Consider the following 25625-nt stretch of genomic DNA (forward strand, 5'->3'; position numbering starts at 1 on the left):
TTGTTAAATTATTTTTTTCCGGAGTCTTATTCCCATATCAGTTTATACTATAGGATATACATTTTCTTGGAAGAGCTACTATAAACACATTTGATCATCACAGAACAAAGGAATTGTACCAGAGACAAAGCAAAAGCTGGAGACAAAGGAACTCCCACACATTCAATAATGTAATATATTCTTCATTGGTTATCACAGTCATTTTTTGTAATCAAAGAAACAAAGTAAATTGGGAAATTTTATTCCAAGCTACACAAGCTAATGTAAAAATCATAAGGATCCTATTTTGATATCCTGTGATGTGTCTAGCTAATGAGCTAATATGTTCAGCTAAATAAATCTAAATGCCAGAGGACAAGAATTTTCTAACAAGGAACTCCAGGAATTCAGGTATATTTTTGTCAGTCTGGTGTACAGCTAACACAGAGCTAACAGAAATCTAGTCTTATATTATTGTGGCTTTACTGAGTTTGAAATTCATATTAGCATTTTAAATAAGAAACAAAAGTAAATTTTACTTAAAAGGGACAGTTAAACATTTGAAAAAAAAAAATACTAAAACATTAGAAGGAAGGGGAGGAATCCTCTCAGCTGCTCTCATTTGCTTTCTTTGACCTCTTTTACTTGTTAGCAAGATTTAGAAGAAATCATGAGTTTTTCAAAGGTTAACAAAATTTGTCCTGCTAGAATTGGTATGTTCTGTTTCTGTCTGTGCTGTTCTTATAGTCCAATTTTAATGGAAAATGTAATCATGCACTTTAGATAAATTTATTTTGCAGTAATTGCTTTTAGTCTCTCATTGCCCTTAAATCATGTGCTGTTCTTTGCCTAATTCTCTTTTGAAAAGGAAACCTATTCACTGTGTTGTGTCATAGAGCCTCCTTGAAAGCCAAATTTGTCCTCCAGTTCACAGGCTCTCTGGGACAGCACCTGCCTCAGGCAGAAAGTTTGTGTAGTGCTTTGCACAGTGAGCATGAAAGAAGAGACAAAGTCCCTACTGGAATGCAAAAGATCATATATATGCTAATTCACACATTATTAAGAAAAATTATGATGATAATAATAACAAAGGGATGACTGAAAACAACATGAGCTGTATCATCTAAACGTTTTCTTCTCTTCATGATGTTTATGCACAAGAGATATTTGGCCACCAAGGTAGCAGAAACTTTATGTCTTCAGCATGTACTAAGGTAATTGTTTGAAAGCATAATGACAAGGGGAGCACATGGAACTAAAAACCACCTCCTTATGAATATCCTTATAAATAAATATCCCCATAAATATCATAGCTTTTATCATAGCTTTAGTTGAGTAACTGTTTAGTCTAATACACATCCAAGATTCCCCAAAACATTTTAAAATACTATATTTTTTCTACAATGGTAAGACTTGTAGCTTAAGCTGAAATGCCACCTTTTTAACTGTATGAATAAGAAAATAAGATGCACACCTACTTCACTGGCTGATAAATATTATCATAGAGAAGTAGTGTTCGCGCAAAAGTCCCCCCAGAAGTAATCTCAGTGTCTTCGTGAGCCAGTTCTTGAAGGGTTGAACTCCGAAAGAGTGAAGAAAAGAGTCATGAAACTGTGAATAAATAAATAAATTAATTAATAAAAGAGAGGGTGTTGTATTGTAGGCCTTTATCAAAGAAGCATTGAGTTTTTCTTGAAATAAATGTTACCTTGTACACAATTTCCCTACAGGCATGAAGTTAGGAAAAAATTCTTCATTGAAAGGGTTGTGGAGTATTAGAACAGGCTGTCCCATTAAGTGAATGAGTCACCATCCTTGAACATATTTAAAAGACGTAGATGTGGTGCTTAGGGACATGGTTTAGTGGTAGACTTGGCAGTGATAGGTTAACTGTTGACTTGATGATCTTAGAGGTCTTAGAGAGAAGAGGAAAGGAAATGAGAAGTTTTCTTCTTTCCTGTCCTGCATGATATCCTTGTCTCTAAATTGGAGAGACATGGATTTGATGGATGGACCGGACCACTTGCTGGGTAAGAAATTGTTTGGATGGTTGCACTCAAAGAGTTGCACTTAATGTATCAATACCCACATGGAGATCAGTAATGAGTGGTGTTCCTCAGGGGTCAGTACTGGGACCAGTTTGTCAGTTACACCGAGCTGTGTGGTGTGGTTGATATACTGGAGGGAAGGGATGCCATCTAGAGGGACCTGGACAGGCTTGAGAGGTGGTTCTGTGCAAACCTCATGAGGTTCAACAAGGCCAAATCCTGCACGGGGCAATCCCACAAATCCCACAGATACAGGCTGGGTAGAGAATGGATTGAGAGCAGCCCTGATGAGAAGGATCTGGGGGTGCTGGTTAGTGAGAAGCTCAACATGAGCTGGCAGTGTGCACTTGCAGTCCCAGAAAGCCAGCCAAATCCTGGCCTGCATCAAAAGCAGTGTGACCAGCTGATCAAAGGAGGTGATTCTCCCTCTCTACTCTGCTCTTGTGCGACCCCACCTGGACCACTGCATGCAGTTCTGGGATCCCCAGCACAAGAAGGACATGGACCTGTTGGAGTGAGTCCAGAGGGTCATGAATTTGATCGAAGGACTGGAGCACCTGTCCAATGAAGACAGGCTGAGGGAGTTGGAGTAGTTCGGTTTGGAGAAGGCTCCAGGGAGACCCTATACTGGCCTTCCAAATACATAGAGGGGTCGTAAAGGAAAGCTGGGGAGGGACTCTTTGTCAGGGAGTGGAGTGATAGGACTAGGAGCAACAGTTTTAAACTAAAAAAAAAAAAAAAAAAAAAAAAAAAAATATTAGTTTAGCTATAAGGAAGAATTTCTTAACTCAGAGGGTGGTGAGGCATTGTAACATGTTACCCACAGAAGTTGTGGATGCCCCATCCCTGGAAGTATTTAAGGCCAGGTTGGATGGGGCTTTGATCCAGCCGGTCTAGTGGAAGGTTTCCCTGCCCATAGTAGGGGGATTGGAATTCAATGATCCTTGAGGTCCCTTCCAATCCAAACTATTCTATGATTCTGGGACTGTAATAAATGTGAGCTCTTTCTACTCAGGTGTACAATATTTTCTTCAACCCATTTTGTCACTAAAAAAATAGTTAGAGAAGTGGAAATCTCTCTTGTAGCCCCTTTGTGAGCTTTTGTGAGTGGAAGTGTAAACTCCCTTTCCAGCCAAAGGCACTAAAACCTGCTATACCATAGAGCAAAACTGAAATATGCTTGGCATATGTTGTATTTCCTGGTGAACTTGGGGGAGAGGGAGAGAGATTGGCTTCATCCAGCAAAACATCTGTCATCTGTTTTTCTCAAACCACAAAGGTAAGAGTCTTTATTCCACTAACAACTCAGAAGGACCAGAAAACAGCACCGAATTTCAGTTTTAATGTACTATTTCTTTTTACCTTTCCTTAATAGTTTAGGGGAAAAGCAGGGACAAGCTACCAGCCACAGCAAAGCACAGAATAATCTTGCAGGCTAGATCAAGTCCTCTGTTATGATTGCAGAAAAAAGTTCAGCAGTTCTCATTTGGATTAAACATTTGTGGTTGACAACAATACTAGGAGAAGTATAAGATACATTTTTTTTTCTTTTGTATTGAAGAAACACAGCATATCAGTCCCTGCACAGCTGATGCTAGTATGTCAAAATTTCTTTTTAATGATTTATTTGAGAAAAAAAAAAAAAAAAAAAAAAACTTTTGAAAAGTTAATGACAAGAATGTTTGCAGGGCTGTCCAGATGTTCTACTTCAACACATTTAATTGAACAAAGCTGGAACATTGTTAAGTTGCAGTTAATGAGCTAGAAGTATTGTTATCAGTGTATGCTGCTTTCATCCCTGCAATATCTTTTCATTTAGATTGATAAGGAGCAGTTTCAAAAAATCCTGGAGCTAATTGAGAGTGGGAAAAAAGATGGAGCCAAACTGGAATGTGGAGGAGGTCCATGGGGAGACAAAGGTTACTTCATCCAGCCCACAGTTTTTTCTAATGTTACAGATGATATGCGCATCGCCAAAGAAGAGGTAAATAAATTCTTGGCAGTCCATACTTTCACTGGAGATTGTTTAAATTTCTGTACAAAATATCCATTTAGAAGGTCAAGTGGTGGCATAAAAATGTTCCCAGTAAATCTGTCGTTCCAGCCTGGTGTTGTTTAAAATCCTTTTCTTGGTTTCTTATGCCCATTTCACCAACTCAGTGGAGGTGAGGGAGAGGAGTGTGAGGCTGGCCTGCCAACAAAGGCTCCAGCTTAAGCTGATAGGAGTCAAGAAATGTTAAGGCTGGGACTGTTAATAACATCACCCCATACTACCCGTGTCTTAGATATCAGTCATGGTAACCTGTAACTGAGAAACAAACCTTGAAATCACAGCTTATGACCTCTTCACTCCTTAAGGAGCCACTCAGGTTGTGGTTTGACACAAATGTGCCAAACAATTATTTTGCAATGAGAGAGGTTGTGCTTCCACACGCATTTTGCCTGGTAACAATTTCAACAAAGCAAAGTTTTGCCTCTGCAGGGTTATTTAACCTAGATCTGTTTGCAGAAGTGCCCACACAGTATTGAACGGCTTGTACTAAATCAATTAAGGGGGCATTCCCAGGGCAGCAATGACCAGCTGGAAGGAACCAGGGCGTTAGGACTGCAGATCTGCTTTTCTCTTGAGAAACCAGTCCTCCAAAAACATCCCCAGAGTGCAGTTATGACCTCTTCTCTTTCTGCTTGTTGTTGTTGTTGCTGTTGTTGGTTGGTTGCTTTGGTTTTTTGTTTGTTGTTGTTGTTGTCTTTTTTTTTTTTTTTTTACATTCATCCTGATTAATAATGGGTGCAACTGGTGTCCATTATAATTCACACTAGAAACTCCTTCAAAATTGTCAGAAATCTAGGTGCTACTATTTGCAGCCAGCAATACTGCTGCTGCATTCTGCTGAACATACCTTCATGTTAAAATGAACGAACAGCAGAGCATAAAGATCTGATTGCAAAGGGAAGAAAAATAGGAGAGAGCTGCCCAAGAAGTAATTTCAGTTATTCTTTTTGGTCTGGATGGTAGGTAGGAGACAACACAGAGATGTTTCCTTCAGGTCAATAATACAACAAGAACAGATCCTCTCACATTATTTTGAATCTATTGAATAATAAACCTCCACAAAGCCAAGGCAATTTAAGGAATATTTGGGTTGTGGGAGAACGTTCTTCTGATCTATATGAATCATACCATACAAGTCCAGTGAGAAAGTATCATTAAACACTTTCAAGGAAAATCAAGTGGAAAACTCAATCTGTGGGAAAAAGAGTAATTAGATGTGGTAGTGCCCCCTGCCTATACAGCATTACCACTGGGTAATTTTATTTATTTTTTTCCCCATTAGAGGTTAACTTCATTTGCTGCAGGCTAAAAAGTCTTACCTTTATGTTAATTTATAATCCTTTTTAGAACTCTGTTTTAAATGTATCCTCTTGACCAAATTAATTTAGGAATAAGACTGTCTGACAACAACAACAAAAAAAGTTGTATTAAATATTTATTATTTTTAACAATACTAGTCCACTTCATATGTTTATGTGTGTTTGAAACAGATATTTGGACCTGTTCAACAAATTATGAAGTTTAAAACTGTAGATGAAGTTATCAAGAGGGCAAATAATACTAGTTATGGCTTAGCAGCAGCAGTTTTTACCAAAGACATTGATAAAGCACTGACATTTGCAGCTGCTCTTCAGGCTGGGACAGTATGGTAAGTCATGACTTATTTAATTCTTCCCTCAGAACTACAGTTGACAATGGCAGTAATTGTAGGACATTTTAACACTTCTTTGGGGGCATACATTTTTATTTCCATTCTTTTTCACCTTTAGAGAGGTAGGTTAGTGCCATCCTCCTCTGACTCTCTTCCCCTCACCTTTCCATACTTAAAGTGCTGCTAGACAAATATTTCTTCTAAGTCTTCATGCAGTTGTCCTGTAAACTTAGTCTGAAAAAAAAAAAAAAAAAAAAAAAAAAAAAAAAACAGTAAGAGTACTGCTTTACTTTCCATTCGGGATCTGGGGATACCCCAACACATCCTCAAATTACAGGGATCATTTTCTGTAATTGCTTGGTCATTAACCTGTGAAGAGTATCCTCCTGTAGTGAAAAAGATTAATAAAATGTGGTTGAGAAAGGGAAAAAATCACAAGAGGGGGAAAGAACTGTTTCAAGTAAGAAGATACCAAGGGAAACTATAAGGCTGAAAAAGCAGCCGATGAATCTGCCATGCAGAAATAGAAAAGAAAGAGGCCACCTACATGGATCAAGAAAGGCAAAGTCTGAGAGAAACAATAGTGAAATCTTGGAGGAATAGAAGACCATCTGACGACTATCACTGACAGAGACCTGCATTTCCCTACAGTTATCACAATGCATCAGAAAGAGAACCAATTTTACTTGAACTCAAAGGAATTTGTGTCCTTTTCAAGTTTTATCTGAAAGCACCTGCAGCCACTAAAAATTCCTGCCCGGGTCCTGTGACTTAAAAAACATCTCCTTTCTTAGAATAAACAATTTTGAAAATTATTGTCAATAATCTTTCAAAAGGAAGAAAGTTTAAAATAAAAGTAAAATCCTTGATTTTTACTCTTAAGTGATTATTGCTCTGTCAAGGAATCCTTAATAATGAGGAGAACCTTTTTTACTGAATTGGGACTTGGAAGGAACCTACAAGAATCATCAATTTCGAATCCTGGCTCCACACAGGACCATCCGAAAATTGAACTATATGTCAGCATTGTCCAAAAAGCATTGTCCAAATACTTTTTGAACTCTGGTAGGCTGAGTGTCATGACCACTTCCTTGTGGAGCCTGTTCCAGTGTCCAAACACCCTCTCAGTGAAGAATCTTTCCCTAATATCTAATCTGAAACCAGTAGACTGGCAGTTGGAGAAATTATAAGATATGAAAATAAAGAATATATGATTTGACAAGGTTGCAAGACAGAAAGAACTTCTCAGCTATGGAGTAGAATGTACATTCTGGCAAAAATCTTCATGCTACAAATTCTTTTATGAAATTCCATTCTCACTTATTATTGTATTTTTGTTCTCAACCATAGTACAGAATATCGCTTAACATTGAGAAGAACCAAACAAAACTCCCTAAATAGATACTGAAGTGACCCTGAATTTACCTAATTAATTAGGCTCATTAATTTGGAAGGAGATTTACTATAATTATTAACAGATAGATATGTGTCACTGCTTGTAGGCCTTAGAGCCCTGGTAATAGTGATGTATTTTCCAGTAATGCTTTGTTTTTTTCAGTCTTGAAATACATGTATTTTTGCAAATGTGTTGCTCATATATAGTTTGTGAATATCACCACAAGTTTATTATACTTCATGGAACAACATTGATTTTTCAGAAGTGAATAAACTTGTTCCACAATGTGGAACACTAAAGTCATTTTCCTATTCTTCCAGGGTTAATTGTTATAGTGCAATGTCTGCTCAGTGTCCTTTCGGAGGATTTAAGATGTCAGGAAATGGACGAGAAATGTAAGTAAATGTTTTTTAAACTGTAGATTCACAGGAACTACAAAATGAAGTTCTAAAAACAACATTCACAACTAGGATGCCCTATTTGATTTATCAGACTACTTTGTGGCCTCAGAGGCCACACATTGTCAGACACAATGTCAAGCAAAGAATTCTTCAATGAAGCCAATAAGAAAATTGCTTAGATACAAATCTTTCCAAAATGATTGCATTTAATATTTTTCAGTCTACTGATATGCAAAACTGCTCCTCGTGTTTATGATGTACAGTTTTTGCATAAATATAGAAAGTGTAATTTCCATGAATATATTTAAATATACATACAGTTCATACATAGTTTGTGGAATCCCCTTTAAATGCTCCCTGAAAGGTCTATACAGCTTGGATAAATGTAATGACAGAAATAACCCTCTGTAGTCTTCAGACTTTTTTTTTTTTTCCCCAAAGAAGTGGGAAAGGAAATGAAGTTTACAGAAATTAAAAGTTAATCAAATTGGTTCAAACTTTTAAGGTTTAATTCAGGTTCAATTTGAATCATGTCCTGTTTTCCTGCATTCATTGTGATTTTCATATTAACAATGGATAATGTGTTACACTGTTTAATTAAATTATTTTTAAAGCAAAGAATACAAATCAGAACATATATGTTCTTCCTGACATTATGCAAACTGCAAAGCACTTTTACTGAGTAATTGAAGCAATTAAAAATTATATGTGCAAATGAAATACATCAATGCTTTCTCTCTCTCGCTCTTTTTTTTTTTTTCTTAAGAGAGATAAAGTCTTGGGTTTTTATGCTTGCTCATCCCTGGATCAAATCTGCTCCTGATGGCAAAGTTTCCACTGACTTCAAAGGAAGCAGTTATGCCAATGCTGAGAGCTTTAGAAAATGTCAAAACGGAAAATAAATAAATAAATAAATAAATACCACATTTTTGCCGTTACTAACACAGACTGTTTTGCATTTGCTGATTGCCAAAAATCGGAAAATTGATTCTGGACTGCTGATTTTTGCAGAAGTGTTTTGATGATCTATTTGCTGAAAATAACAGGAAAACAATAATATGCTATCATAAAAATTAATTATCTCTATAAAAGTGAAGGTACTCAGCTTTTGTGTAAATGAAGTTTTCCTCATGCTGTTCAAAATCACAATTAGTGAAACAATAAAGATATTTCTGCTAAAAGGCAAGGATGGGATAGACATGAAATTTTGCCATGGAAAAATGAAATTTTGTAAATATGTGGGAATCAGTTGTAGGAGCAGCAGAAGTATGTGTGAAGCAATTTCATTGAAATAATCAGGAAGTCATTGTGTCAAACCATTGATTTCCTTGAAACACAGAATAAAAATACCTGTGTAATTCTTGGAATAATAATGCCATTATGAAGAAAACTACATATTAACAGAATGCTTCCTCAAAATAATGTGAAAAAGAGAATCAGTAATAATTTTCCTACAACACAGAGTCCTGATTTCTCTTTTGCATACATATGTACCGAGTAAGATGGCTATGGGAACTGGATGGCATCCAGTGTACTGTAAAAACTTTGTGTTCCATAAAACAGTCAATTATGTCTAAATGGTTTGTCTGTGACAACTACCAAACAGCTAGGCATACAAGTAAGATTCATCTCATCGTGTAAAACTTGAAGATGAAATTATGCTAATGACATGTCAGTAAGATTTAAGTATTTTTTACTGTCTGGGAGATTTCACATTAATTATGTCTCCCACTTACTTGAGATGAAGTCCCTATTTTTTGACTCAAAAAAAATCTTGACAGCAGAGGAAGGCTTTTTCAAAAGACTTGATGAACATGCTTGTAAAGACCACGAAACTCAGTTTAGAAATGCACTAAATTGATTAATCAGCATTCTTTTGCACAGAAACGAAACTGCTCTCTCTCACACTTTTCCCAGGAGACAATTGCTGCAGCTTTTCAAAAGGCATCCAGCAGTAGTCTAGCTGCACAGATGTCTTCCAAGTATGTCCAGTATCCTTGTTAAACATCTGGCCAATTGCACAGCACCAACAGAAAATAGCATCAAGGACATAATTCATATAAAAAGCATTAACCTAAGTATGGCTCTTTGTTCTGTTTTATCTAGGGGAGAATACGGTCTTCATGAATACACAGAAGTTAAGACTGTCACTATCAAAATCCCACAGAAGAACTCATAATGCTGCTTGACATGCAGAGTGTATCTTCTTCTTGAATCTGAAAAATGTATTTCAATTCTGAAAAGTTTTATATACCAGATTATTCATTAACCTTTTTGCTTTATGATTGTAAAAGAGAACCTTGCTTACATTAACAATACAAAGAATAATGTAGAAAAATTTACCATGATTAACTGAGAAAGGGAAACTTTAATTTTTGGAACATGACTAATGTCTTTTTAAACTTGTATTAAGAAAAAAATATTTTTTATTTTCAGTGGGAGCTTTCTGTAGTGCTTTGGAAATATTTGTTTTCCAATATATCTTGCAGGTACCATTTAAATTTATGTGGTCTTCTAAATGTTAGATGCCAAGCTGTCCTTTCTTCGTGGCCTTAACAAAAGCACTTATAAGTAACTAGCAGATAGATAATTATCTTTGTCATTCAAAAATAGTAGACTTCTATATATATTTCTTAGACTGCTGAATTTGTTCATCATATTGATTACTACACAAATGTAATCTGGATAATATTAAACAGTATTAAAATACATCTTCAAAACATTACTGATTTTTCATTAGTCTTTTATATCACATCCATTTACCACTGGGCACTACATAGCACATATTTTATATCCTTAAAGAAGAACTACTATCTCAATTGTACATTTAGGTTATTGGAAGTATATTACATTGGCTATATGGAGACTAAACTCCCTAATTCTTTGCAAGTATTATCAATGGAAAAATATGAATATACAGAACACTGGCCTATTTGCAAAGAGATTGAGCTTGGCTTTTTGGTATAAAACTTTGGTTTATGTATATCAAAAAGTCCTAATAGATGACAAACAAGAAATACGTAAGAGAAAGGATCTTTTCCTCCCTCCTTTTTCTTCCTCTAGTTCATTTGTTTCCCCTCATCTTTTTTCCTCAGTCTTTTGCCTTTTTTTTTTTTAATAGGGTTTTATTTTTATATATATATATATATATATATATATATATATATATATATATTTACTTATTCTCATTAGTCCCTCTGCAGACATGTGGATCTCAAGCTGATCAAAACTTCATAAGGTCCTTCAGTCTGTGCAGCTTCAGTGTCCAGTAATTCTCTACTAGCTCAGCCATCAACACCCTCTGACGGCTGCTAACCATCAGCAGCAACCAGGAAAAATCTGTCTGCAGACACCACCTACAGAAGTTGCATAGCCTCCTGCTCATTAAGTCGTATTTTGTCTAAGCCTCACTGAAGTCCAGTTTGTCTCTTGTTAGAGTCAGCCATGCATACAACCTTACAGACTTACGTACAAGCTATGACCACTAGTAAGAATATAGCACACCACAAAGTGCCACATATCAGCAAGAAAAAATCTCATTAGCTATGGCAAATAAACACTTCCCTGATTCCATATCATGAAACATGGAACAAAACAACAGAAAAAGAAGAGGAAATACTGAATCAAAAGTGAAAAATATACTGTGTCAGTATGTGCTGTGTACTGATCAACAGAGATTTTTCAGCAGAGAAAAGCATCGAGAAGGACAGAAAACAAAATAATTGCAAAATTAAGGAAAAAAATAAGTAAAAAAAAAAAAAAAGAAGAAATTCTTAAATAGATAAGGTGCAGAGAAGGAAGGAAAAAAAAAAAAAAAAGTAAAAAAATTCAGAAACGCTTTAAAGGCAGCAAGAACCACAGTATTACAGAAAATATGGATTCAGTGAAAAATTAAATATTTGAAAGAAATGAAAAACATAATGTAGAAGATGTACAGGGCTTTATAAATCTCTTACTGTCCAAATTCTGCTTTTGCTGAAGTCAGTTGTGGAAGTCCAAATGGGGGATAAATCAGTCAAATGACAATAAGTCTACATATGTATTTTGTTTTGGATCAGCAGTGAATTTCTTAAGTGATTTTCCTGATTATCCTCTCTTATCTTCTTTGGTTCACATGAAGGAGTGATACAGGGTAGCACAACTGGATGTCTTTTGAATGCCACTAAGCCAGAAAATGCTCACTTATGTTACGTCTGACATAGCACTCTCATTCAAGCACTAACATCCATTCAGCTCTTAGAAACAGATTGACACTAGTCTGAAGCAACTCACATCTGAATTTGTATAGTGTGGGCAGTTTGTCCTTATCCTCTAACAGGGTCCTTTGGCAGTGTAGGACAGCAAATTCAGTCCTACTCAGCTATGCTGTCTTCTATTGCAAGCACAGGCAAAGAATGACTTTGAAGTTGTGGAGTCACCATCCCTGGGGGTGTTTAAGGAAAGGCTGGACTTGATACTTAGGGGTATGGTTTAGTGGGTGAGAGTCATAGTATGGTGATGGTTGGACCATCTTGGATCTTGGAGGTCTTTTCCAACCCTAATGATTCTAGGGGGAGACGAGAGAAAGACGTATGAGGAGTGGCTGAGGTCACTTGGCCTGTTCAGCCTGGAAAAGAGGAGGCTGAGGGGAGACCTCATCGTGGTCTACAGCCTCGTCACGAGGGGGAGTGGAGGGGCAGGCGCCGACCTATTCTCTTTAATCACCAGTGATAAGACCCGCGGGAATGGTGTCAAGCTGAGGCAGGGGAGGTTTAGGCTAGACATCAGGAAGAGGTTCTTCACTGAGAGGGTGGTTACACACAGTAACAGGCTCCCCAGGGAAGTAGTCACTGCAGCAAGCCTGGTGGAGTTTAAGGAATGTTTGGACTGTGCACTTACTCACATGGTCTAAAATTTTGGGTAGACCTGTGTGGTGCCAGGGGTTGGACTCCATGATCCTTATGGGTCCCTTCCAACTCAGGATATTCTATGATTCTATGATTCTATGATTCTTTGATTCTATGATTTTATGAAATGTAACCCAAGGAAAGGAAAACAAACAAAAACCAACAACAAAACACATAAATACTGGGATATACAAAAAGTACCAACTCTGCCCTTGAATGCATGTATATTTTATTTCTTACAATGCCCAAACAATATATATATATAGTTCTCCACAATATTGAAAATCTGTTTTACTTCTTATTTGACAATCTCGCATTTATTTACAGGTAAAAGAAAGATGGTGATGTTCCCGTTTTGTCAATCTAAATGGTTTAATGTGATCAAAATGTAACATCTAGTAATGCCTTCAAGTTCTCATTTTTGCAAAAGTATTGAGTCAAAGTGTGTCAATGTGTATATTGTGCATGAAAATGAAGGCAAAGACTGCCATTCAACCAAGGTGAAATACCCAACTTTTTCATTAGAGCAAAGTATATCTTTGGGTTAATCTGATGACACACTGAAATTGTTCCCAAGAGATGCCAATGTAAAGAGATACGCCTTTTGGCATCTGATAAGTTTCAGGAATTCAATATATGTGTTTATCTAAAGTACTTGAAATATGATTAGGGGAGGCACACCAAAGCCTCAATAAGTTGTATAGTCCAATTTGCATAACAAGAGAAAATCAGTTCACAGTGCATGACAAAAATGTACAACCCAAATAATTTCAGAAATATGGTCCCATCCATTTTTCCCTCAACCACGTAGTTATTAACACATAGGACAGGAGTGGATTTCTCTCCACAATGCACACACTGTTAATACTAATACAATCTGTCTGTAAGCACACTCACACACAAAAAAAAAAAAAAAAAAAAAAAAAAAAAAATTAAATGTATTTTACCAATGAGTCTTTTCACAATTAAGAGTGTTCATAGCAGGGGCTATAGCACTAAATATTTCATTTATCTCAAGGTGAAATATTATTTCTTTCTTTGCATCATACCTGCATATGGTATGATGGGTTGTGATTACCCAGTCAGGGCAGGGATAAATAAGGATTTAAACTCTGCAAATATTACACAGGTAATTAATGAGGCCCTTTCTTTCTGGGCTTGAATCACTATCATGTTACACTTCTAATATGCTAAAGCAGCACCATTCAAATTTACTAGGATGAAACATGAGAAGAACACTAGTTGATCTCTCTACAAACATTGCTCATAATGTTAGTGAAATTGTGTTCAGCATTTCACAGAGAATAAAAATTAAAAAGAGGGGTGAACTTGCTGCACTTTCTTCTACAGCTTCTGAAAACTGACTCTTGCAGCCAGCAGAAACTACTAAATATACGTTTTATGTTTGGATTGAAACAGTGATATTTTTAGTATAGTTCTCCAAAACAGTGGGTGCCTGAGTAAAAAATCTACAATAAAATCCCAGAAGAATTGGATAGGATGATTTCATTCACAGATCAAAACTTTCTGTTCCATTAACACTATTGAATACACAGTTAATTCTGCAAGGAATTCAGGAAGATTGAAATTATGACCAGGGACATGCTTTTGCAGATTTCTTGGAAAGTTATCAGATTCAGGCTACTTTACACCATGTCTTTACAACAAGTCTTAGAAATGTGAGGTCTATAAAGTCATTGTCTTGCCATGATGGAAGCCATCCCTCCCTGCTTCTCCTGCCCCCAGTGTGCTAATTTTTAAAGAGGAAGGCTACTGAACAGCAACAGCAGGATAGAGAGACCTTTAGGCTATTTCAGTCAAAACAGTGAAGCTGTAAGGAATTCTCATTCTGTCTCAAGAAAGAAAATTACTGATAATCCTCAACTGCCAGATATCCAGGTCTTAAGACAGACAGGAGATGATATGGAAAAAGTATTCAGAGCAAGAAAGGCATCTGGCTTGGATAAGGAGTGAAAATTCCCTGATGAAGTAGGTTTTAGGGAGGAATTTAAAAGATGTGAGATCTTGGCAAGTAATGAGTTTTGAGGGGAGGAGAGTAGGGTCTGGGACACAAAAGATAACTGCAGAAAAGACAAGTGCAAGAAAAAGAGTGGGAAAGGAAGGGAGGAATGATAGAAATACAAGGAGTGCAAGAAGGATTGAAAGTAAAGCTGCAGGTCACCTTGAGATTTTGTAAGATCTCACTGCAATTTGCAATTCTGTAAGAGTTCATATGAAGAGCTTTAAAGGATGAAGTGCCTCCTAAACCCCCATCCACATGTCCCTGTCACCATGTTTGCTCTCAGATTATATTTGTACTGCCTGATCCTTCTGCTCTCCTTCTTATCATTCATTTTCCATTTCTCTTAGTGTTAAAGCTGTCTTCCATTTATCTTTCTACTGAACACTGAGATTTAAGTAACTCCTTATTAGGAAGGTCTACTTAAAAATAAAGAGTCAAAGAAGAACCTCTGAAAAAATGGGAATAATAGTGTCTTGTAAACTTGGTGGGAGGCCTTAAGGACTCTTCTCAAGGCTGAATTGTAACCTTTGCTACACTGAGAGAAAAACAGTGCCTTGATGAATATACTTCTCTGGAAAAAAAAAAGTTAAAGATCTGGAAGTACAACATCAACTGACTCAGACAAATAAAATGCTGCATAGTCTTGTAGGAAGGACATAAATCACTTATTGCATGAAAAATTGGACAGGCATAGAGATCCAATAAACAGAACTGAGTATTGGGTGTTTTGACTGTTGAAATTCAAACTTGTGAAATAGTCCTCAAAGGGCAATGACACAGATGATTCATACACAGAATAATAAACTGGACATGCAAGAGGAAGAGACCACAGCTGCTTTTATACATTGCTAGCTGGCATTGCAGAAAGATCTGGAAGATGTGTTAACCAAAATACAAGATTATCCAAAATATAAGAATGTTGTCCTGGACGGCAGCAGAATGTAAGCAGCAAACTCTTCCAAGGGAAAAAAAAATAATAATAATAATAGTATAAGAGGCATTCAGAATCAAGAAAACTAGAAGAGACAGCAACAAGGAGAGAAGTTTTAGTTGTTGCTGTTGTTTAGTAGTTTAGCTTATATAAGTCATATTGCTTATAGTTCTATGTGGAGCATAGGGTGATGTCTAAATAATAGCACTATTACTCGACAGTTACAAATGTTCAATATACCCCTTGCCAAGATGGCTGAAGACATAAAGAGCAATTTGACAGCTTCTGGCAAGCATTTCAAGTTTTTAAATAAAGCACTGCAACAGAACACCACCCTCTCACCGTTAATGCAGAAAAATTTCTTAGCCATTAGTACTTCTTTCATGGAATATTAAGAAACTTAGATAATATAACATGATCTACACAGCTTATATCCAGCTATGGCAAACAGGATAATGTCTTTGTACCATCAAATAAGTATAGGCTGACAAAGCTTTACCTATTAGTTCCTAGAAGGATGTTGGTGACTCTTGTAATATAGATTCTATTTTCTTTCTGAATAAAGATCCTTATTAGACATAGCGACCATGCTAAGGACCAAGTAGCACACCATGTAGTGACAGTAAGAACAAGACTGGCAAAATTTGAGCAAGATTAGTGGTTTATTGTCATTGGAAGAGAGGAATGTCTGACAGGAAAAGAAGTGAACCAAACAGGAATAAACAAAGCTGTCTGTGAGTACCTCTGATCAAGAACTAAGAAAGACTTCATATAAGTGTGAAGAAAGAAAAGTGTTATGTGAATGTTGTGTTTGGACTCTAAATATCTCCAGCGCATAGACACATAGATACGTGCTACAGAATACTGACTATGGACAAGCAGCGTATATTGCTAAAAACTGTGCTTGTTAGAGATCTGTCTGTTACATAAAGGATCACTGATCCTGCTTATCTGATGTGTTCATGGCTCTCTTTGAAAAACATAAGATCTTACAGCCTTCACTGTCTCCAGAAATGCAAGATGTCTCATATAAACTTCCATCACTAAATAAGAGAGTATTTATTTTCAGCACAGTCCGAGGACTTTCATATAGCACTCTAGTCATGGTCAAACTACTGGGAAAAAAGTGCCAGTGCCTACATTTGGATGATGAAGAAACATAAGAAAATCGTAATTTGTCTACAGAGATTTCTCCAGCAGAGGAGAATGATGAATACATACAGTAAACACTCATTGCAAATTACTCAATATTGATGTATGAATTATATTACTCAATATTATTAAGGTATTGCCTTCTCCTAGCAGGCAATTTCAGGGGAAAATAGGTCTTCTTTCTATGTACTGAGTCAAGATTCTCTAGAAGCACTTTTTTTTAATGTCTTGGGAAATAAAAGTTTTCTGTTGAGATTCATTTTAAAGGAGGAAAACACAAACAGTCATCATTAATGTTGTGGTTTTAGGGATCTAAGGCCAAAAAAAAAAAAAAAAAAAGAGAGAGAGAGATGTTTTCTACAAGATCAGGTTAAACAGCAGAACAACAAAGAAGTTTTTGGGTACAAAACCTCCTCTACATGTCAACTGCTGACTGCCTGTTCTCGAATGATCACAAATCAGAGGAACAATACAGTCCTAACAATGGTAAGAAGACAGAGAAGAAAAGCACTTCCAGTTCACATACCTAAATTCCATCTCATTGAAACTCATATAGTTTCTTTGTTAGTCTCCCGATAGGGCATCCAGTGTGCAATGGGAAAAGCAGTTAGGTTTCTCCTGTTTCAACCTGCTTTTCTTGATGTACATATTTCCCAGCGCTGCATGTCTATTTTCTCTGTTAACACCTCTATAAAGGAGTCGTTTACTACGAAGTTAACTTTCACATTGAATGCCATAACTAATAACTTTAATATGATTGAGGAATACAATTGTGGAGTTAGTTACATGGGCAACTAGTCATGGTATTATACAAATGGACAAAACAACCAGTCCTCTCTATAGACCTACAGAAACTTCACAGTCTAATAAACATCTTGTTTTGTATCTTGTATTTCACTGATGTTGATGGGGAGGTTGGGTTTCTTTATGTTCATCTCTCAGCAAACAATTATAAGCAAACAACTGATGCCATTAACACTAAGGACAGGTTAATCTCCATGAGGAAACATCTTGGAAACCTAAATTTTAAGATCTACAAAGTAAGGTGTCTTTAGGGTGTGTGTTTCATTCACAATACATTTCCACATCTTGCACTATGTCACTGTACTCCTGTTCAGAGAGGTCTTAATTATCTTTAACAAAAGAAAAAATGCCTATGGATTACTCCATTCCCTGATACAAGACTGATCATGTCAGACAATATGTCGCTTTTTTGGGAAATCACATACTATTGTTTCTTTCTGTACGTGATGTACTAGCCATCACTAAACAAGGGAGATCTTGCAAAACCTTCAGCATATTATCTGTCACTTTTCTCTGCCTCCATGAACATACAGACCGAATTGTTAACTTCCACTGGTTTATTCACTGCAAGGAACTGAACTACTTATGTATGTGGGTTTATGTATGTCAGTTTTCTAACCTTATTTAATCAAATGATTAAAATTTTATGAGACATTTTTATTGCACATATTTAGTACCTATTTTACTTTTTTTTCTTTCTTGTTTTTCATATAAATATTTTGCTTACACCAAAAAAAAAAAACATTTAAGTATTTAGTACATTTAAGTACTAATCCTGTGGCACTGACATACAAAGATGAGTTTATATTGAAATCATTGTATTATGGAGTGTATTCACAAGAATAGAACACAGCAGAATTTTATTTCATAATAGAAGATTTTAAAAATTAAAAACCTTGACCTACTGGACAGATAAGAAAAAAATTATAGGTGTCTTATGAATGTCTTCTTCTTGGTGTGAGGACACCAAACATACCTGTCCAAATAAAGTTCATAACAGCTTCACTGTTACCTTCTGTGTCTATTTCCCTAGCACACAATCATCTACCTGGTAGGAAAGTGGGGTGAGTCAGTTTAACTTAGATTTTTGAGTGTTTTTATGTCACCACCACAGCTGGAGAGAAAAGATTCACAGTTCATTAGCAGTTCTTTCATGACACACTGAGAGCTGTATGGGAGAAGCTAGCTGTATATTAAAGTGATGAATTCCCCCTAACAGACTGAAACTTTCTATAACCACCAAATCTAATAGACTGATATGATTTTCAAAGCTTAAATTGAGCATTCTGCACTGTCCGTGCTGGTACTGACTTGTATACAACAGAGACCACCCTAAACATTCTATAGCCTTTATAAAAATTTCGGTGTCATCCACATAGGCAGTCTTTAAATTGAAGATTTCTGTGGTGTCATCTGTTGCTAGCACTAATTTAGAGAGCCCCGGATATCCACATAATTCAGGTAAACATCTTCTGTTAGCATTGCTATGCTCTGAACAGAAGAACCAGTTATTCATTGTGGTCTGGTGCTTTACTGCCTCAGGATTGCTTGTGTGACATTACTGTTTTGACTTCCAAAAACATATTTTATCTGAAAGATGCATTTTAGCTCTTTAATTTTTAAACAAAACAAACGGACATCTTTAAAGCTAATCTTTCTCTTGAATGCTGCATACAATAAATTATTTTGAAGGTGAGACTTTTAATAATGGCATTCAACCAGGGAAATGTATAACAAATGTGAGGACAGAAAGAAAAGCACACCAGTTGAGAGAATCCAGAAACAAGTTAAATATTTAAAACTAAAATTCTCATTGTATAAATAAGACATTACACGATTAAACAGAAAATATCTGTTTACTTTTCAGTCAATGTTCTCTCTGTGTGAAAACTTGCTGCTTTAAAGCACTGATGCACAAATCTGTGCATGTATATGCCAGTATAAGTTTGCACATGGACTACAACCACCTAGCAAAATCCATAATGTCAAGGTCAAATTTTGTTCATAGTAATCAAAGGCATGGTGTTTTCTTGGATGAGCAAGGTAAAGAAGATTTTAAATTCCCAAAACTTTATGGGCTTAAGAAGTAAACATGGTAAAAATAAGCAGGAGTAAAGATATAAAGTAAATTAAGAATCCCTCTCGAGAAGAGAGAAATTTTATGTTGGCAGAAAAGTTATGAAAGTTAATAATGAGTTGATGTAGATAAATACACTGAATCTTTTACAGAGGTAGAAAGAAATGTCTCATATGATGTAACAGGAAATAAAATCAATAAAATCATATTTTAGCATTTGAAAGAGTAAAGTTTTCATTTCATCGTTTAAAATTGTCATTTAACTAAACATTTCATCCCATTTCTTTTTTTTTTTTTTTTTTTTTTTTTTTGCATTTGTTGGTCATCTAATATGTCCCGCTCCTAAGCTTTTAACTCTTCCTTTTATCTTTCCTTAAGCAATATATATCCCAGGAGGCTAGAGATCCACATGGACATTAAAAATTTTAAATTCAGGAAAAGAAATGTATAGAAAAAACTCAGTATAATGGAGATTAAGAGAATTCTTAGCTAGAATTAAAAAAAAAAAAAAAAAAAAAAAAAAGGAAATGCGAGTACACATGACAGAAAAGATATAGTGTGACCCCCAAACTTCTGTAATTTTACAGTGATGTTCTGTACTAAGGAAAGGAGAAGAAGCCGTTTGAGAACCTATGTGTCCAGGTTAGAGAAATGAATTTATTGACATTTAAGTTATATCTCATCTTCTTGTATTTTCTCCTTTATTGTTGATAGTTAAGAAACAGCTGTATACAAGAGCAGAATTGTCTGCAGATAACCTACTAATGAGTAGGATGTCATTCAGCTTAATCTTTGGTGTAGATATTAGTCAGGATTTCAAGAAGGCATTGAACAATGGTTTATCTGTGAAATCTGACTATTGCTATGACATTTGTGACAGATGGGACTTGTTTTATCTTCACAGTAAACATATTTTTCCTTTGCCATAGCGCAAATACAAATACTTTCTCCCTCAACATATCTATACATATGAAGAAAAACCTTCTGCAAAAAGAATATCTGCAGAAGGGTTTGTACAAAGAGAATGTTCTAGCCTGAAGGAAGTGATGGCAGAACATTACTTTAACTTGCCTTGCCAGTCAGTGAAATAGAAACACATAAATGTACAATTATATAGTTATTCTAGAACCATGAAGATATTTATTTTTTTTTAACCCAGGATTGAAATATTCTTTAATTATTCATCCAAGAAAAAAATTAAATAATCATGCTTTTTATGCCACAATGCCACAGACATTGTGTGTAGAGCTACAGTTAAATTAAATTAAAACAGTAAACATTATTTTTTTTATTTATTTACTCTTCAGTGAAATCCTTCGGCAAACACACTTGTGAACTTCCAAGAGACTGGCAAAATAACATGGAAATTACCTTGCTCAGGCTTGAGATCTCTAACTGCAAGGTGCTCTGCTGCCTGTGAACATTTCCAAGAGGTACCCTGAGATCTCAGAATCCAAGCCAGCACAATAAGTACATTGAACTTAAATCTGCAACTAAAAAATAAAAAATCAATTGTGAACTAATAATCAATTATAAAATAGTCAGGAGTAACACTGCAACTAAATGTGACACAGACTAGAGATCAGCTTCTCACATAGGCCCAATAACCAGTGGGCTCTGAAGTTCTGAAGTCATTCCGGCATGAGGACTGCTTTGTTTCTAGTGGAACAGGAGAAATGGAGAAAGAGCCATCTTCAGAGAAGGCTACTATACAAGCATTTCTTGAAGAGAAAAAGACAATGGGAAAAATCTGGTACCAGAGATTTGGAGCTGGAGTCGTATACAACAAAACCCATTCACTAACAGAACTCTAGGACAGAATGGGGAGTACTGCCCTGACCATTCACAGTGTTAATCATGCTCTACAATACATACACCCTTATAGCTAGTGGGTTTTAAGACTGAATCTTACTTTTTAACTTACAAGATAATTTAGGTATTGGAACAACTGAGTGAAATGGCATTTGACACTTGTATCAATCATGTCTTAATTAGGTCTGCACATGCCCTAGTAGACTCAGACATCAGGGAAACTTGCTGATGGAAAGATCTTTCACAGGAACTTCAAATAACTTCAGGAAAGGCAGCAAGAAAGAGAATATTCTTATTCTGAAATTCTCTCTACAAGCAATGGAAGTGGAAGTTAAATACTTGTCTTTGTTGGTGGATACACCTCCTTAGTTTGTATCTCTCAGCTAGAGGTGTATCTGATACATGAAAGGTGTACTCTCATTCCTTGGCCATTCTGCAGATAGGTCTGAACTGAATCACTTTGGATGGCCATGTATTCATTTACAGACAAACCCTAGAAAAAGAAGCCAAACTTCAATGGCAGTTTCAAGCAGCACAATCTCCCGCAGTCTTGCTGGGGTAAAAGCAAAGTTCACCACATGTGCAGAGACATCACCTGACATGTAGAATTCTGCTATATATCTTTGGCACATCATAAAATGCCACAGGGAAATAGACCCACATAAGTAATAAAATATTGCTAGGAATGAATACAGTGTAGAAAATTATCCTGGTAAAGTTCTTTTTTTGTATTTATATTTCCCTGGATTTTTTTTCCTTTTTTTTTTTTCTTTTTCCTGCTTTTTTGGTTGCTGGATTCCCACACCATTTTAGTTTGTTTGTGATTCTTAGGAGACCAAGAAGAACTTATTCCACATTGTACAGTGGCAGGTTGAGTTAAGGTGATATTTGTCTTTTATAGAATCACAGAATCACAAATTTTTTTGGGTTGGTATGGACCCTTAAAGATCATCATGTCCACACACACACACCCCACCATGGGTAGGGACATTTTTCAATATGTCAGGTTACTCAAAACCCCATCCAACCTGAACACTTTCAATGATGAGGCATGCAGAACTTCTCTGGGCAACCTGTTCCAGTGCCTCACCGCCTTCATAACGAAGAATTTCTTCTTCTATCCATTCTAAATTTACACTATTGAAGTTTAGAACTATTGCTCCTTGCCATGTCACTACAAGCCCTAGTAAAAAGCCTTTCTCCGTAATTCTTATAAGCCCTTTTTATATACAGAATAGACACAGTAAGGTCTCCCTGGATTGTTCTCTTCTCCAAGATGAACCACCCCAGCTCTCACAACCTTTCTTAATGTGAGAGGTGTTCCAGCCCTCTGATCATTTTCTAGTGCAATGCTAGAGGTTGTCTACAGGAGAGTTATTTATGACTGTATGTGTGTTTGTTGTGGTTAAATGAAATACAATGTAGGAATTAGATATGCCACTACTCTGCCAACTGGCTGCACCTCTGCCTTACATTGCATTGGAAATAAGATCCTTCCCACAGCTTCATACTCATGTTTTGTGTTAGAAGAGGGAAGATGGGTGTCAGAAAACAGAAAGATACTCTTGTTCCTGTTCACCCATGATACAGGAAAAAAAAAAGGTGGAGGTAAGGGTACCTGTAATATCCTGCAGTGGATTTCTCAAACCTTGAAGCTGTACTTGACTTATCTTCAGCTTGTGTGAGGCTGAACCATCTCTCTTCCACCTTATTCTCTTATACTTTATAAAATCTGAGACTCTTTTCAGTAATATCTCTGAGTGTGAACTGTCTTTATTGTGGTATTTGGACTATTACAGAGAGTTCATGAGATGGAATGTTGTTGAATTCCCTGTACTTGCTATATTCCCTAAGGAGCCAACGGTTTGCAGTTTGACCAAATATCTTTGCTTAACAAAAACTTTTTCCAAATTATTCTGGATAAGACTTTTCTTTGTTTGAATATTACCATATATCTATGCATTCCGCCAGTGAAATGTAAAATCATTGGTCAGTTCCTTTATGTATAACATGTAAATCAGAAGATTATTTTCCTTTTCTAGAAAGAATCTTCTGACATAAAAACTCAAAAGAGTTTGCAGATTGGCTTCTTTATGTACTCATAAATAATGTTTACAGCTGTCTTCTTGAATGAATGTTACATATTGTCTTGTTTGAAATGAGGGAACAGATAGAATATTTTGACTTGCAATACACCTATAAGTCAGAGTATAGGATTCAGCAATGCTGTTTTTAAAAACAGAAACAAATAAACTTATTCCCAAGTGGTTACACTACCAGTTATTAGATCTGAAATACACACAAATATTGGAAAGATTTTTTTTTCCACAGAATTTTCCCTTGATCTGTTTCAGACAACCTATTAAATTATTTGTTTCCTTTCCTTTTAAATAACCCCAGCACAGCAAAGCTTGTACTACTGGCATTAGTCCAAACATCTCTTCAGTAAATTTCTGGCATTCCTATGAATTCCCAGTTGATCTGAACCTCTACCAGCATACTTAGTTTCATTAACTTTTAGAGGATCAAATGGTACTGATTTATCTTTTCCTAAAGCAGCTGCTCACAGATTCAGGACAATATGTTATGTTGTTGTGACCTCTGCTGGAGAAAAGATCAAGGTACATGCATTTTTTTATTATTATTTATTTATTAGGCAATGAGAAAGGAAAGTAAAAGAAAGTTACAGTAAGCTTTATAAGCATTTCTTCTTATGCATTTGAATACTAAATTAATTAATATCTGATGACACATATGGATGTGAAACTAATGGTTAAGTACTCACACACCTAGATGTTCATTTTACTAAGACTCAAATATCCTAGTCAGATTTGCAGTAGCTCTGCAGTGGGAGTCAAGCAAACATATGAAAAGGTTATCCTACTCCAAAGAGTTTACAAATATCCTAAATGATGCAGTCAGCAAGTCTGACCAGGAAAAACAGATGAAAAGGAAGTAGATTGGCAGATGGAGCCAGTAGTAATAAAATTACATTTTTATATATTTATTTATTTTTCCCATAGGTTAACATTAATTTCAATTATGCAATTATTAAAGTGAGTACACAATGTTAAGGCATGATTCTGTAGTCATTGAATCTATTTTATATATTCATGCTTAAATGCTAATTTATGACATATGTAGCTGTAGTGCATAGTGATAAAGTGAACAGGGCAGAAATCAAACTATAAGCAAAGTCCACAGTTAGTACAACCAGTGGCTTTTTATTATTATTATTATTATTTTGAATTTCTTAATATGTAAAGTGTAAGACAGTGAGGTAAACTTATACCTTAAGCAAGGAAATATAATTCTAGTCTCTGACTCACAGAATCACAGAATCACAGAATCATCTAGATTGGAAGAGACCTCCAAGATCATCTAGTCCAACCTCTGACGTAACACTAACAAGACCTCCACTAAACCATATCACTAAGGACTACATCTAAACATCTTTTAAAGACCTCCAGGGATGGTGACTCAACCACTTCCCTGGACAGCCTATTCCAATGCCTAACAACCCTTTCAGTAAAGAAGTTCTTCCTAATATCCAAACTAAACCTCCCCTGGCGCAATTTTAGCCCATTCCCCCTCATCCTGTCACCAGGCATGTGGGAGAATAGACCAACCCCCATCTCTCTACAGCCTCCTTTAAGGTACCTGTAGAGTGCGATAAGGTCGCCCCTGAGCCTTCTCTTCTCCAGGCTGAACAACCCCAGCTCCCTCAGCCGCTCCTCATAAGACTTGTTCTCCAGACCACACACCAGCTTCGTTGCCCTTCTCTGGACTCTCTCGAGCACCTCAATGTCATTCTTGTAGTGAGGGGCCCAAAACTGAACACAGTACTCGAGGTGCGGCCTCACCAGAGCCGAGTACAGGGGGACAATCACCTCCCTAGACCTGCTGGCCACACTGTTTCTTACGAAAGCCAGGATGCTGTTGGCCTTCTTGGCCACCTGAGCACACTGCTGGCTCATATTCAGCCAACTATCAACCAGTATTCCCAGGTCCTTCTGTGCCAGGCAGCTTTCTAACCACTCATCTCCCAGCCTGTAGCGCTGCTTGGGGTTGTTGCGCCCCAGGTGCAGGACCCGGCACTTGGCCTTGTTGAACTTCATACAGTTGGCCTCAGCCCATCGGTCCAGCCTATCCAGATCCTCCTGCAGAGCCTTCCTACCCTCGAGCAGATCGACACACGCACCTAACTTGGTGTCATCTGCAAACTTACTGAGGGTGCACTCGATCCCCTCATCCAGGTCATCGATAAAGATATTAAAGAGGACTGGCCCCAGCACTGAGCCCTGGGGGACTCCACTGGTAACCGGCCTCCAACTGGATTTGGCTCCATTCACCACAACTCTCAATTCACTTCTGCTGTGAACTGTAATATGAAACAGCAGACAAGGAGCAAG

General features: G+C 36.5%; 1 protein-coding gene across 1 annotated transcript in view; it reads left to right on the top strand.

The window, feature by feature from the left end:
- ALDH1A1 (aldehyde dehydrogenase 1 family member A1) overlaps window positions 1-10252 on the top strand; it is a 37623-nt gene extending 27371 nt beyond the window's left edge. Inside the window, exons 10-13 of the mRNA XM_040540009.1 lie at window positions 3847-4011; window positions 5571-5728; window positions 7448-7522; window positions 9635-10252. Of these exons, the coding sequence (XP_040395943.1) occupies window positions 3847-4011; window positions 5571-5728; window positions 7448-7522; window positions 9635-9707 (471 nt within the window). The 3' untranslated portion in view covers window positions 9708-10252. The remainder of the gene's footprint in view (window positions 1-3846; window positions 4012-5570; window positions 5729-7447; window positions 7523-9634) is intronic.
- The last annotated feature ends 15373 nt before the right edge of the window (window positions 10253-25625 follow it).

Source organism: Cygnus olor, chromosome Z, assembly GCF_009769625.2.
Source record: "Cygnus olor isolate bCygOlo1 chromosome Z, bCygOlo1.pri.v2, whole genome shotgun sequence".
NCBI classification, from domain to species: Eukaryota; Metazoa; Chordata; class Aves; order Anseriformes; family Anatidae; genus Cygnus; species Cygnus olor.